Consider the following 15775-nt stretch of genomic DNA (forward strand, 5'->3'; position numbering starts at 1 on the left):
GGAAGGGATGACCATGACGAGCTTCAAACTTGCGAATGTTGGGCGCAGTGATAGTGTGCAAAAAGATCAATGGATTTAATTCCGACGCTAGTGGAAACCGACAGATGATTAGCCATGCGGTAGCTGTACCTGGTATTTTTCATCCGAGACGAGCAATCCGACAGTTGATTAGCCGTGCAGAAACCGTAGAGGACCATTTTCACTGAGAGGATCCTACAGCTTGCTATGGAAGGAAGTAACGCATGGTTGGAAGAAGACAATAGAGAAGCAGAGGTTCAGAAGCAACAAAGCATCTCCAGACGCTTATATGAAATTTCCACCAGTGAATTACATAAGTAACTTTATTTTATTTTATGTTTTATTTATCTTTTAATTATTAAAACTTCATCACCAATTGAATCCACCTGACTGAGATTTACAAGGATTCCCATAGCTTGTTTCAAGCCGACAATCTCCGTGGAATCGACCCTTACTCATGTAAGGTATTACTTGGACGACCCAGTGCACTTGCTGGTTAGTTGTGCGGAGTTATGAAAAGTGTGAATCATGATTTCCGTGCACCAGTTTCACATCCTATGGAAGAAGCTCCAACAAGATCACCATTGTCACTTGATGTAGAGTTGTCTTCAATGATGGAACGTCCTTCTTTTTCAACCTCCCCTAGGTCTTCTTCCACTTCTTCTTCTTCAACAATCTCCTTCTCTTCCACTTGTTGCAAAACACACTCCACTTCCTTGTTCTCAACTTGAGACTCTAAAATCTCCCTCATACTTCCCTTTTCGGTTGCTTTTCCATAATTATCCCGGACATGTTTTGCTTGTGGCGTGAATCCCACGAGTCCAACTTTTGGCGGATGGTTGCTTGAAGCCGATCCATTTCTTCCTTGAGACGATCCTTTGATTCTTGTTCCGCTTTTCTAACATAAGTAGGATCATATTGCTCTTGGATTGATGGACATGGATATTCTTCCATGGAGAGTTGTGTTGGAAAGGAGATTTCATTATGTGGTTGGAAAGGAGGTTCATCAAAGCTTGGAGGTTGGAAGGTATTTTGGTTGTTGGTAGAAGGTGGAAGTATACGGGACATAAGTTCTTGGAGGGTAGAGGTGAAACTAGTGAGTGCGGTTTGGAGCTCTTCTTGCTCTTGAGGAATAATACCAAGTGTATCATCCATGGGAACTTGGTTTGAAGGGTAAAGATATTGGAGTGGTGGTGATTCAATGGTTGCTTGTTCATAATTATCACAAGGATATGCATAGGGAGAATATGGATTAGGATTTTGTGGAGGAAATTGGTAGAAATAGCATGTGGGTTGAGAATATGGTGGTTGGAATGATGGTGTTTGAGGACTATGTTGAGAGTATGGTGCATGGAATGATGGTGATTGAGTGGAATAATCATGATAAGAACAATCATCTCCATTGGAATGATATGCATTACAGGAAGGATTACCATCATAGTATCTTGCATGAGGAGGTTGCCATGGTGATTGCTCATAGGGATGTGGCTCCCTTCTCAAAATTCATCTCTCCCATAATGTGAGCCATCACTCAAGTTTCCATTACCTACAACATAGTCATAACCATATCCAAAACCACAAGGACGAGAATTCATAGTAACAAATAAAAACAAAACTAATAGAGTTCTAAAACTAACAAAGACAAACAAACAATCCAAAAATAAAGTTATTCACAATATTCACATATATACAATAACCAATAACATAACACCATTGCAATTCCCCGGCAACGGCGCCATTTTGATGATCGGGATTTTTGATGGTTTAGAATTCACAATTGAATTCTCGTTGCAAGTATAGTTTCTAAACCAAACAATAATCCTTTCATACAAAAGATTGTTTGTCACTAAAACAAACTCCTAAATTTATAAACCGAAGTATTGGAACCTCGGGTCGTTCTCCCTAGGAATTGCGATAAAGTGTCTTGTTATTGGTTATGAGATATTTTGGGGTTTTTGGGATAAGAAACAAGAAATGTAAATGGCAATGAAAATAAACTAACAACTAAAAAGGTCTTGGCAAGTTTTGGTGGTCAAAGATCTCTATCCCTATCACTAACCACAACATGAGAATTGGCAAGGATCAATCCCACTAAGTCATCATCTAACTAGTAGTAAAGCAAAGTCAAGTGAGCTATATCAATCCAAGTCCATAAGTCCTAGCTCTCCACCAATTCAATTAGTGAGATCTAGAGTTAATGGCTCCCAATCATCAATTACTTGGACATTAGTAACTCAAGAGTTCCTAAGTTACCTTCCCAAGCTAAAATCATAAAATTCTATACTAAAATCCAACTAAGCATTTCATCAAACACTTAGAAGGTATAAAAGGAAAGTAAAATGAACTAAGCAATTCAACAATAAAAGAACATGAATCATAAATTGCATTGAAATGAAAATAGAAGAAACAAAAGTGCATCAATATAAAAGTAGAGAATTACATGAATTAAATTCAAAACTAGAGAGAGGAAAGATAGAAGAAGAAGAATTACAAAGAGAAAAGTAAATCAAAGCATGAATTAAACCTAGATCTAAGAAATTCTAAGCTAGATCTAACCTAATCCTAATCCTAGAGAGAAGTGAGAGCTTCTCTCTCTAAAACTAACTTTCCCTCCAAAAATTAAACTAAACTAAACTAGTGTCTAAAGTATGTTGACTCCTCTTCATTCCTTGGGTTAAATAGCATCAGAAGTTAGATTTGGGCCTGGAAAGCCCATAATTCGCCCCCAGCGGATTCACTTTAAGTGGGTCACGTGCGAACATCGGCGCGTACACGTACAGTGCGCGTGCGCGTCGCTTGACAATTTTTCCACCCTTGCGTACGTGTCATGTGCGCGTACGCGTCACCTTGCGACCTCACAATCCGCACGTACGCGTCTGTTGCACGTGCGCTTCGTTGATCTTATCCTAAATCCTTGCCTTTCCATGATTTCTCCACTTTGCATGCTTTTCTCTCCATTCCTTTGATCTATTCCTAGCCTTTTCAACCTAAAATCACTAACAAACATATCAAGGCATCTAGTGGAATCAAAGGTGAATTAGAAGTAACAATTAAGGGTCTAAAAAGCATGTTTTCATACTTAAGCACAAATTGGGAGACAATCATGAAACTATGCTATTTCATTGAATAAATGTGGGTAAAAGATCATAAAATCCCCTAAATCAAGCACAAGATAAACCCTAAATATGGGGTTTATCAGTGCCCTAAAAACAGTTTCTTGGAAAAGAATCATCACTCAAACCAAGTAGTCCTAGCAAGAAACAACTACCATGCAAAGAGTGTTTAAATGCAAAAACTAGCCATGCAATATAAATTATCCTAATTGACAAAAGAAAATTAAGATTTGGGTGTTGAAAAGAATGGTCGTTACTTACAGAAGTCGGTAAATGACCTCCCCACACTTAGAAAATTTGCACGGTCCTCCGTGCTATTAATGATGAACAGAGTGGGTCAGGGAGTGTCACTCGCAATGGCCATATGATGGTGAAACAAGGATGTCTCCAAGTTCACCTCTTAATTACTTCTTTGCCATGATCCGAGGTGGACTCTAGATTGTCGGTTTTCACCGTAGCTGGGTTGATGGATCTTGCGGGAACTTCCTTTTCTGCCTCATCAATGCAGCTAGAGTTCGTCAACCGCTTAGCAAGTGGCTTGTCCTTTGAGGAAGTCGGTGCCTTAGTGGTCGCTCTTTGAGTTTCTCTCCTTGTAGATGGCTTTTTGGAGGTCTTTTCCTTTCCTTTTTAGTGGCCATCCTAAAAAGGAAGAAAAGAGAAAAATATTAAGCTCAGAGAGACAAAAACCGTAATTAATAAAGTGCAGGTGAAAATTAATGCCACAAAAGAGTGAATTGTCTTAAAAACATGGTAGCTACTACATGCAAGTAAGACGTCAAAATAATCATAGAGGTATCCCACTATCACTAGATGCAAGAGTGAAAGAGGCATGCAAGAATAAAGCATGAGAAGGGTAGGCTCAAGCATCGACAACACAATGATAAACACATGCAAGAGTAGTGAAAGTCATAGAAAAACTGTTGGCTCAACTAACTCCAAGACAATGAAGTCTAGAAATTGAAGAATATGGGGTTAGAGAGCATTGAATCACTCATTCTTGCATGACGCTACAGGCATAGCAAACCACAATTAATGAGTATTTGATGATGAAAAATCATGGAAATGACGCTCAATGCTCATGTAGCGCAAGTGTTGTGAAAAAGAGGCACTAAGTTGAAAGAGAAAGATCAACAATGAACAAAGATGTCATTGGCTCTTTTTTCACAAACACTTGGTATACAAATTGTAAATAACAAGAAAGTTTGATGAGTTCAAGAGGAATATGCCCCAAAATAGAATGTCATTTACCATAGCACAAACATCCAAGAGAAATGAAATAATTCACCAATTCAAAAGTAAATGAGATTCAACACCCATACAAGAAAATAAAAGGGAAGAAAAGAAACAAGAGTGAGCAAACAAACAAACAAACAACAAAGTCAAAATTCAACCAAGAACAAAGAGAGTAAAGTAATCAAATGCAATAGTAAAGAAAAATTTTAAAAAGGAACAAAAGAGGAAGAAGAGAAATAAAACCTTAAAAGAGGAAGAAAGTGAGGTTGGGTGTAAGTGAGAGTAGGAGAAGAAGAAGAAGGAGAAGAAGAGAGGAGAGAGAAGATGTGGGACCACCAGAAGTGGAGGTCACTGGTGGTTGAGGTCGCCGGTGGTTGTGAGCGGGAAAGGGGTGGTAAGGAGAGGGGAGAAGAAAGGAAGAAAGAGTAGAAGAAAGAAAGGGAAAAGAAGAGAACAGGGCAGCGTGCCTTGTTAGCTGCATCAGTCATGCGATGCGCACGCCTCACCCATGCATACACGTGGGGAGTAGGAAATGGGACATGACGCGTGAGCGTCGTCCACGCCTACGCATGACCAGCAAAAAGAAAGGGGACGCTCTGACGCGCACGCATGGGGCCAAAAAATGTGCTTTTCGCACAAAGGCAGCACCACTCCAGCACAACTCTCCAGTTTTTGTACTAGGAGTTGTAACATAGCAAACGATGCGTGCGCGTCGTCCACGCTCACGCGTGGGTGTGCAAGATAGACCAGTGACGCGTACGTGTCACCGATGCGCACGCGTGGGAAGGATTGTGCTCCCAGCGTGAAATTCGCACTGTTCCATCACAACTCTCTGGTTTTTGTGCAGGAGTTGTGGCATTGAAATCGACACGTACGCGTCGTCCACACCCATGCATGGGACGACTTTTTTTTTACAAGAAACATGAGGGAAGACAATTATAGCACAATCTTGGCATTCATTCAAGCTAGGTACTTCAAAAACACTTAGAATTTCGGGCAATACTCAAAATCAAGCATTTTTCTTCAAAATTGCCAATTTAACCAAACTAAGATTAATGAAATCCTCATGAAAACTCTAACAAGCCCAACAAAATCAACAAAATCAGGCACGCTTAAACAAATTCAACAAAATCAAACAAGGACCCTAAAACTACATGCAAGAAATTATGTACAAGGAGGATCATACCATGGTGGGGTGTCTCCCACCTAGCACTTTTTTTTAACGTCCTTAAGTTGAATGGTCATGAGCTTAAGATCATCTTTTTGGAATATCCTCAAGGACATCTATCTTTCCCTTCTTGTTGCTCTTGGTAAGAATGTCCTTTAAGGGAAGATGCTTCCACTTGTTAGTTGAACCATGATTGGGTGCCTTGTTTGCTTGAGAATGTGGAAGTTGTGGATCCTTTCCCTTTTCCTTGCTAAGTCCTCTTATACCCAAGTTTCTATTGACAATTATCTCATCATCACTTCCAAAGTGTTCTTCAATTACATCATCTTCAGCAATGTCACAACCAAAAATTGAATGCACCTCTAGAGGTTGCCTCATGGTTTCCTCCAATTTAAACTTCACCACCTTCCCTTTGGCTTCAAATGAGTAATCCCCCGAAAATGCATCTAATTTAAACCGGGATGTCTTCAAGAATGGCCTCCCAAGTAAGATGGAGGATGGCCTATCCGAATCAATGGAAGGTATCTCTAGGATATGAAAATCCACCGGAAATATTATATCCTGAATTCTCACCAATACATTCTCAGCAATACCCACAACTGAAACTATACTCTTGTCTGTAAGCACAAACCTAGCTCCGGATTGCCTCAACGGTGCAAGGTTCAACTTCTCATAAATCGAGAGTGGCATAATGCTCACACACGACCCTAGGTCGCACATGCAATCCTTAAGTTGAATCTCACCAATCATACAAAATACCAAACAAGGACCGGGATCACTATATTTTTCAGGAAAATCATCTATCACAGAAGAAACAGAATTACCTAATAGATTCATCCTTAGTCCACCAGTCTTCTCTTTATGAGTGCACACATCCTTAAGGAACTTAGCATATTTCGGAACTTGATGTATGGCATCAAAGAGTGGTATAGGTATTTGTTCCTCTGAGTTGTTCTTCCGCTTCGGTTCCTTGGCCCTCAATTGTTCTTCTTCTTCCTTTGCAACTTCTTCCTCCTTTTCATATTCATCTATCTCTATTGTTTCACCAACTTCTATATTAGGAACATCCTCCACTAACTTGATGGGCTTGGGTTCAACTTCCTCAAGCGTTGTACCACTCCTCAAGGTGATTGCATTGATGCTACCCCTTGGGTTTGGGATAGGTTGAGAATGAAGGCTAGGTGGGCTAGAGGCTTGGTTGGTGTTGGTATTGTTGGTAGGAGGTAGGGTCAACCTTGAGAGAATCTCGGCTATGGAGAACATTTGAGCACTCATAGTACCAACTTGTGCATTAAGAGTCCTAGTATTCTCTTTATTTTTCTCTATCATAGCCCTAAGTCTCTCTTGTTCTTGGTAAAGTGCACGGTGAGAGTCATCACCTTGGTTTGTGAGAGAAGGAGAAGGTTGATTGGTTTGTTGTCTTTGGTGAGGCGTTTGGTATCTATGGTTGTTGTTTTGGTTTTGTTGTTAGTGTTGGTATGGTTGGTTATGGTGGTTATGGTTGGCTTGGTGGTTATTGTTGTGGTATTAGAAAGAAGATTGGTTGTTGTTGTGGTAATGAGAAGATGAATTGCCTTGGTTCTATCTTGGATTGTGGTTGTTTCCTTGGGCATTGTCCCTCTACCCTTGATTAGAACTATTACCACGAGAGTAATTGTTTTGACCTTGAGATTGATACGGTAGACGGTTGTTGTAGTTGTTAGCTACCACAAGAGTGTAATCCTCTTGGACTTGATGGCATTGGTTGGTGTAATGTGCGGTAGTAGATGGTGCACGAAATCGTGATTGTTCATTCCCAGCAACGGCGCCAAAAACTCAGTACGCACGTTCTGAATCTTAATTCTTTTTCACAATTCTGATACAACTAACCAGCAAGTGCACTGGGTTGTCCAAGTAATAAACCTTACGTGATTAAAGGTCGATCCCACGGAGATTGTCGGCTTGAAGCAAGCTATGGTCATCTTATAAATCTCAGTCAGGCGGATTCAAATGGTTATGGAGATTTGATAATTAAAATATAATTAAAACATAAAATAAGATAGAGATACTTATGTAATTTATTGGTGAGAATTTCATATAAGCGTATGGAGATGCTTTGCTCCTTCTGAATCTCTTCTTTCCTACTGCTTCCATTCAATCATTCATACTCCTTTCCATGGCAAGCTGTATGTTGGGCATCACCGTTGTCAATGGCTACTTCTCGTCCTCTCAGTGAAAATGGTCTAAATGCGCTGTCACCGCATGGCTAATCATCTGTCGATTCTCGATCATGTTAGAATAGGATCCAATGATCCTTTTACGTCTGGCACTACGCCCAACACTCGCGAGTTTGAAGCTCGTCACAGTCATCCCTTCCCAGATCCTACTCGGAATACCACAGACAAGGTTTAGACTTTCCGGATCTCAGGAATGGCCGCCAATAATTCTAGCTTATACCACGAAGACTCTGATCTGAACCAGGAGCCCAAGAGATAAGCGCTCAATCCAAGGTAGAACGAAAGTGGTTGTCAGACACGCGTTCATAGGTTGAGAATAGTGATGAGTGTCACGGATCATCATATTCATCATGGTTGAAGGGCAATCGAAAATCTTAGAAAAGGAATAAGCTTGAATTGAATAAGAAAACAATAGTACTTTGCATTAATTCATGAGGGACAGCAGAGCTCCACACCTTAATCTATGGTGTGTAGAAACTCTACTGTTCAAAATACATAAGTGATGAAGGTCCAGACATGGCCGAATGGCCAACCCCCTAAACGTGATCTCTGAACGTAAAATTATTCAAAGACTAACTAGAGATATAAAATAAATCACTAAAAGTAGTTTTTATACAAGACTAGTAGCTAGGGTTACATAAGATAAGTAAATAATGTAGAAATCCACTTCCGGGCCCACTTGGTGTGTGCTTGGACTGAGCATTGAGCTTTCATGTGTAGAGACTCTTTTTGGAGTTAAATGCCAGGTTGTAGCCTGTTTCTGGCTTTTAACTCTGATTTCCAACCTGTTTCTGGCGTTTAACTCCAGAATAGGGCAGGAAGTTAGTGTTTGAACGCCAGTTTGCATCGTCAAAACACGGGCAAAGTATGGATTATTATATATTTCTGGAAAGCCCTGGATGTCTACTTTCCAACGCAATTAAGATCACACCAATTGGGTTTCTGTAGCTCCAGAAATTCTATTTCAAGTGCAGGGAGGTCAGAATCCAACAGCATCTGCAGTCCTTCTTCAGTCTCTGAATCAGATTTTTGCTCAGGTCCCTCAATTTCAGCCAGAAAATACCTGAAATCACAGAAAAATACACAAACTCATAGTAAATTCCAAAAATGTGATTTTTGAATAAAAAACTAATAAAAACATAGTAAAAACTAACTAAATTATACTAAAAACTACCTAAAAACAATGCCAAAAAGCGTATAAATTATCCGCTCATCAGTAGAGCACAAACCACACACTCTAGGAGGTCCTTCAAGTTAGAGGATTCGAAGTGGGGCTTGGATGGCTTGGATTGATTGAGATGCCTTTTGCCCTTGGTGAATCTCCTTGATGAGAGTGGTCATTTCTCCAAGCACTTTAGTCAAAGCCGATTCGAAAGGAGGTGCTTCCACCACACTCTTGGGAGGATTGTTCCTCACTCTCACATGTTGGGTAGCTTCAGCGACATCATTGATCAAACTCCATGCTTCCGCCGCCGTCTTGTTCTTAAAAAGGGAACCACCACTAGAGGCGGTGAGCAATCTCTTATCCGCTGCACAAAGACCTCCAATGAAATAGCTAATGAGCAAGTGAGTATCTAACCCATGATGTGGACAAGATTCCAACAACCTCTTGAATCGAGTCTAATATTCATAGAGTGTCTCTTGGTCTCTTTGCATTATACCGAAAATTTTCTTCCGGATGTAGTCGGTCTTCTCCGGAGGAAAGAACTTATCTAAGAACTCTCTTCTCAATAGGTCCCATTCAGTCACCACTTCATCAGGTTGGGAGTAGAACCATTCTTTTGCCATCCCCTCAAGAGAGAAGGGGAAAGCAAAAACCATGATAGCAATCTCATAAGCACCATGCCTTCGAGCCGTAGAGCAAACTACTTGAAAGTCTCTCAAATGCCTAATGGGGTCTTGGCTCGGTAGTCCATGGTACTTAGGAAGCAAGTTAATCAGACTATTCTTCAGCTCAAAATTAGGATCAAGATTCGGATACCTAGCTTGCAACGGTTGAAGAATGAGATCTAGTGCTCCTTGTTTGTGCAAGGTAATCCTATGTGGCGCCGCCATGTGATTTTCACCTGTAGTATGGAAAGATGTATCAGTAGTGCCAACAAAGGAATAGGAAGTTCCTTCGTTGAATGAGGACTCTAGATCACTCTCGGTTTGGTCTAGTGTTTCAGAGGGTTTCTCAAGAGAGATCGAAGCACTACCTGTGTAATCCAACTGCCGTCTAGCTTGCTGAGTATGTAGTAAGGTTTTTTCAATCTCGGGATCAAACTCGGCTAAGTTAGAATTCGGTTAAGACCGAATCATTCAACTTAGAAGTCATAGCTCATGCATTAAAGGAAATCTAAACTAAAAACAAACTAATGAAAGCAAGTAAACTATCTACAATATTCACATATTCACATAACCAATATCAAAACACACGTTGCAACCATTCTCCGGCAACGGCGCCAAAAATTTGATGGCAAGATTATGGTCGGTCTAGAATTTTCATCAATAAAAATTCAAATCATTGTCATAGTATAGTCCTAGACCAACATATAATCCTATCGATCAAATTTTGATATGGTTGTCACAAAGTCAACCCCAATAAAAAGTAACCGAGAGTATTAGTCTTGGGTCGTAAGTAACTAAAGTAAAGTGTAAGTAAATTCACTCTAACAAGATAACATATAAAGCTACTTCTATTCTAAGACTAAGTGAACAACTAAACTAACTATAACAAGAATCAAACAATTGGGATTTTTGGGTTTCAAATATGAATTATAAAAAGAAACTCTTGGCTAGGCATAGGAATTGGGGTCACCATCCTTGTCTAATAACCATATATTGATAATTTTGAGGAACCAAGCTCATTAAGTCTACTTCTACAAGTGAAGTACGTCAAATGGCTTGATCAATTTCAACTCATAAGTCCCAATCCAACAACTAATTGGCTTAGTAGTAGATTGGTGTCAATGGGTATCAATTTGACTACTAAGGGTTCTCAAACTAACAAATCAATTAGACCCAATGACTCAAGTTCACCCAATTCCCTTAAACTAGGCCAAGAGTATAGAAAACTACTCCATAATCAAAGGAAATATTTCATCAAACACATGGTATGCACTAACTAAAAACATATTCAAATTGCAAATTAATTAGAAATTACAAGTACCCACTAACAATTATCAATGGAAAACAACTCAAATAACACTATCAATCATAGAAAACATCAATGCACTAATAGAAATTTAAAATCCATAAAGTTCATAAAATGAGAAGAAAAGAAGAAATGAGAAGAAAACACAAATTCAACACAAGATCTAAACAAAATTATAACTAGAGAACTCAAATTAAGTAATTGAAACTAAAATTAACAAGACCCAATTCAGAAATTCAACAAAGGAAGATCAAAATAAACTAAATATAGAGAGAAGTAAGAGTTTCTCTCCCTAGAAAATAAGAACAAAAAACTAGCTAAAATTATGTGTATTGTCTGAATGATTGAGTCCCCCCTTTCCCCCTTGGTTCCTTGGGCCTTTTCCATGCAGAATTGAGCTCAGATTGGGCCTGAAACCTCTCAGAAATCGCCAACCACAATTTCATTAATGCTGTCACGTGCTGGGCATCACGCGTGCGCGTCATATGAACTCCTCAGGCCACGCGTACGCGTCGGTCATGCGTACGCGTCGGTCATGCATACGCGTCAGTGGAATTTTGCATCACCACGTGAGTGCGCCAGCTTTTGCACGCCAGTCCTAGATACATGCGTCCACGCATGCGCATCAGCCACGCGTGCGCGTCGCCACCAATTCTCCAAAGCTTCATTCTTCATGTCCCTCCCACTTGTGCATGCTTCCTTTCCACCTTCTAGGCCATTCTTGCCCTATAGATCCTAAATCCACTTAACAAACACATCACAGTATCGAATGGTAATAGAAGAGGATTAAAAATTGGCGTTTTTAGGGTTACAGAAGCATGTTTTAAACCATGAAGCAAAATTAGGAAGGGAAAACAAAACCATGCAATTTATATGAATAAGTGTGAAAAATATTGATAAAACCCCCTAAATTCTACACAAGATAAACCACAAAATTGGGGTTTATCACCACCTCTCACGAATCCAGATCTATTTTAAAATCAAAAATATCTTCTACAAAAGTGTCATCATCAACACATATCTTCTCTTTCTCATTCCCCAAACCCTTACCATTACCCTTTTCAGCACTCTTATTTGTATTTTCCTTTCTATATTTTTGCTTACGTGAAGGAATAGGGTTCCCAACACATAAATCAGATAAGCTGTCTTCCCTAACTGGTTTTTAGGGCTCATCTTCTGCACTCTCATCAGAATTAGAGGAGTCTTCATCAGAGGACAACAACATTACAGGTATATTGCTACCTTGTGATTTTTTCTGACCCTTTGTGTAACCTACCACAGCAGCAGACCTCAAGCAATACCTCCTGCTCACTTTGGTTTCAGTTAATTTGGGGATTATCTTAGTCTTCTTTTTTAGTTGTTGTTCCTTAGGCACCATAACTGAGGCTTTGGGTACTTGGTCACTTGGTCGACTAATATTAACAGTGGGAGTTTTTTTAGCATTAGGATTAGCACAATGGTGTGGAACGGATGCGGTATCTTTGTTTGCTTGCTCTCCAACATCCCTTACTTGATCATCAACATAGATCATAATCTCCTTCCCTTGTAGCAGTTCAGGTGATGAAACCTCATGTTCAATAAAAACATCAATAAGATCCTGGCTTTATGAACCCATCTGACACATCTCTCTTAACTCTGCATTAGTGTTTAACTTCCTTAAATCCAACTCCATGCTCTTCCCAGGTACAAGCCACTAACCTTCCTTCATTCTGTCATAACCTAGCTCTTTAAAGTAGTTTCTCAGATAAAATACATCCAACCTATCCACCTCAAGATTACCCAAGCATCTTCTATTATCAGGATAGTACCCCACATTTTCGTCAACACCCTTTTTAAAAAAATTTTATGATGAAACATAATATCCAAAACTTTATCCATCTCCAACATATATAAATAAACAAATTAAATACATGCAGCACTAACAGTGTATCAAACTCCACATGAGTAACATTCATGAAAAAAAATTCCCTGTTTCATACATCGAAAAACAGATTAAATGAAATCCCTCCCAAACATAATAACCACAAAAATCTAATAACATAATAATCTAATAAAAATATAAATGCAATAAAATCACCTCAAAAAATAACTCAAATAAAGAATGATCAATGAGTATCCAAATTTTTTTTTCAATCGGTAACAATATTGCTAACCTCGTCTATACTCACCATGATCGTACCCTCTGCTTCAACAACTTCCTATGGTTGGCATCCTTCCTTCTCGTGCTAACAAAGTGAGAAATTCTTATTGTGAAGGTGCCTTACTATCGCGATATTTCTGGAGGAGGAGAAAAAAAATGGTTTAAGAAAAGAAGAAGAAGAAAGAATTGTGAATGATGACCCTTACCTAAAAAACCTTTCAATACCCCCTGCACAACAATACAATGTTGTTCTTTTTCATTTTGCGCTTACAAGCAAAATGACGTCGTTTCAGACGTCCTACATGGCAATGGCAGGGCTAGGTCAGCGCCTGATTGCTGGCTCACGCCGAAATTGAGTAAAGGGATTTGTATGTAGCCCGGGACTCAAACTGGAGGATACATTTAGTGCAATTGAAAATTGAGGGGCAACATTGATACACGGACTAAATCTAGAGGACCATTTTAAAAATTTAGTTAATATTATGGGATAGACTGACTGAATTGATAATTGGATTTTTAAAAAAAATATTATTTTAATTTTCAAAATTTTTTTCTAAATTAAAAGTACTAGTTTTTTAGTAATTTTATCCCTATAACAGTTAATTATGAAACAAAAATCCCTTCAATCCCCTGCTCCTTGGTGTTAGGGTCTTGGGAAAATTAGAATTAGGATTAGTTGTAGAATGACAGTGGTAAATGTAGGTTTAGTTTAGTAAAGTTTTTTTTTAAAAAAAAGTGCTTGTGCTTTAAGTTTTTTGTTTTGTGTTTGGTAAATAAAAAAGAAGTAAAATTTTATGTGCAATTATTTTTGTTAGTTAAAAATTGTTAAATGATTTGACATGTTTGATTAAATTGTTATCTAACGATTTTTAATTATCAATATCACATGAGGACAATTGTATGTGACTTTTCGCGGAAATTATTTTTAATATGGAAATAGAGATTGTGTTTTAGTTAAATATTGACATTTTTAGTGTATTATAGTATTGTGGATGTGCAGAAAACGCTGTAACTTGACATGTGTTCAATACGCCCTCATGTGTTGGTCAGGATATTGTCACGTGTTCAATACGGCCCCACGTGTTGATGATTCCCACCTAAAAAATCTACCCACCTGTAATTATACCAAATAATTTTATTTCCAACAAAAACACCAATATTTTTCATATAAAAAAATTAGCCTGAATTTCCCCGTCAAAAAGACTATATACTTATATTTGCAGCTTTTAAAAGATAGGAGTACTTTTAAAAACACCTAAAGTGGAGCTTTTCAAAATTGACTTGTACTTATCAAAATTAAAAAAAGTCTTAATATAACCTCATATATTAATAAATAGAGTAAATAGCCAAAATCGTCGCTGAAAGATACATCGATCTCCATTTTGGTCCTCGAAAGATAAAGTTAATCGAAATCGTCCCCGAAAAATACACGATTGGTCACGTTAGTCCTTCCGTCAGTTAGATGATGACGTGCCACATTAAGTGCCACGTGGCATATGATGACGTGGGGGGCTAATGCCACGTGTCACAAGAAGATTGGTTGACGTGTCAGCTCAGTGACACGTGGCATGTCAGGTCAGTGTCACGTGGCACTTGACATGTAAAAAAGTTATTTATAATCAAAATAGTTCTTGAAAGTTCAGACATAAGTCATTTTCATCCCTGAAATTTTAAAAATTAATCAAATTAGTCCTTATATAATTTTTTTTATTTTTTCTTGATAATATTAAATTTAAAATATTTTTTGATACTACTAATTTTAATAGAAATGTAATTGACAATCAAAAAATTAGTAATTGTATCTTTTCTTCTTAAAAATTTGTTCAATAAAATTATCTCTCTCCTTTAATTCTTGTCAAAATATCTCTTATTCTTTTCTATTCTAAAACCTTTTTCTTACATTATTACATTTTGCTGGAAGATATATATACTCAAAATTGAAATGTATGTATTTATTAACCTAAACAAAATTATATGCTCAGAATCAAAATTTATGTATGTTAACCTAAACAAAGTTAATAAAAATTTATACATCTTTTTTTTTTCATTACGGTATTACTTTCATTTAGGTTAACATACATAAATTTTGATTTTTAGCATATAACTTTATTTAGGTTAACAAATACCTATATTTCAATTTTGAGTGTATATATATATATTCCAGCAAAATGTAATAATGTAAGAAAAAGGTTTTAGAATAGAAAAGAATAAAAGAGATTTTAACAAGAATTAAAGGAGAGAGATAATTTTACTGAAAATTTTTTAAGAAGAAAATATACAATTACTAATTTTTTGATTGTCAATTACATTTCTATTAAAATTAGTAGTATTAAAAAATATTTTAAATTTAATATTATCAAAAAAAAATTAAAAAATATATATATAAGGACTAATTTGATTAATTTTTAAAATTTCAGGGATGAAAATGACTTGCGTCTGAACTTTCAAGGATTATTTTGATTATAAATAATTTTTTTACATGTCAAGTGCCATGTGGCATGCCACGTGTCACTGATCTAACACGTGGCATGCCAGGTGTCAGTGAGCTGACACGTCAACCAATCATCTTGTGACACGTGGCATTAGCCCCCACGTCATCATCCAACTAACGGAAGAACTAACGTGACCAATCGTGTATCTTTTGGGGACGATTTCGATTAACTTTATCTTTCGAGGACCAAAATTGAAATTGGGTATCTTTCAGGGACGATTTTGACTATTTATTCTTAATAAATATCTAAAAAGTTACTA

General features: G+C 37.8%; 1 protein-coding gene across 1 annotated transcript; it reads right to left on the reverse strand.

The window, feature by feature from the left end:
* Positions 5620-6861, reverse strand: LOC107633049. The gene has a single exon (XM_016336685.1). It carries the CDS (start codon positions 6859-6861, stop codon positions 5620-5622), a length of 1242 nt encoding a protein of 413 aa, XP_016192171.1.

The sequence above is a fragment of the Arachis ipaensis genome, chromosome B03 (assembly GCF_000816755.2).
Source record: "Arachis ipaensis cultivar K30076 chromosome B03, Araip1.1, whole genome shotgun sequence".
Lineage (NCBI taxonomy): Eukaryota > Viridiplantae > Streptophyta > Magnoliopsida > Fabales > Fabaceae > Arachis > Arachis ipaensis.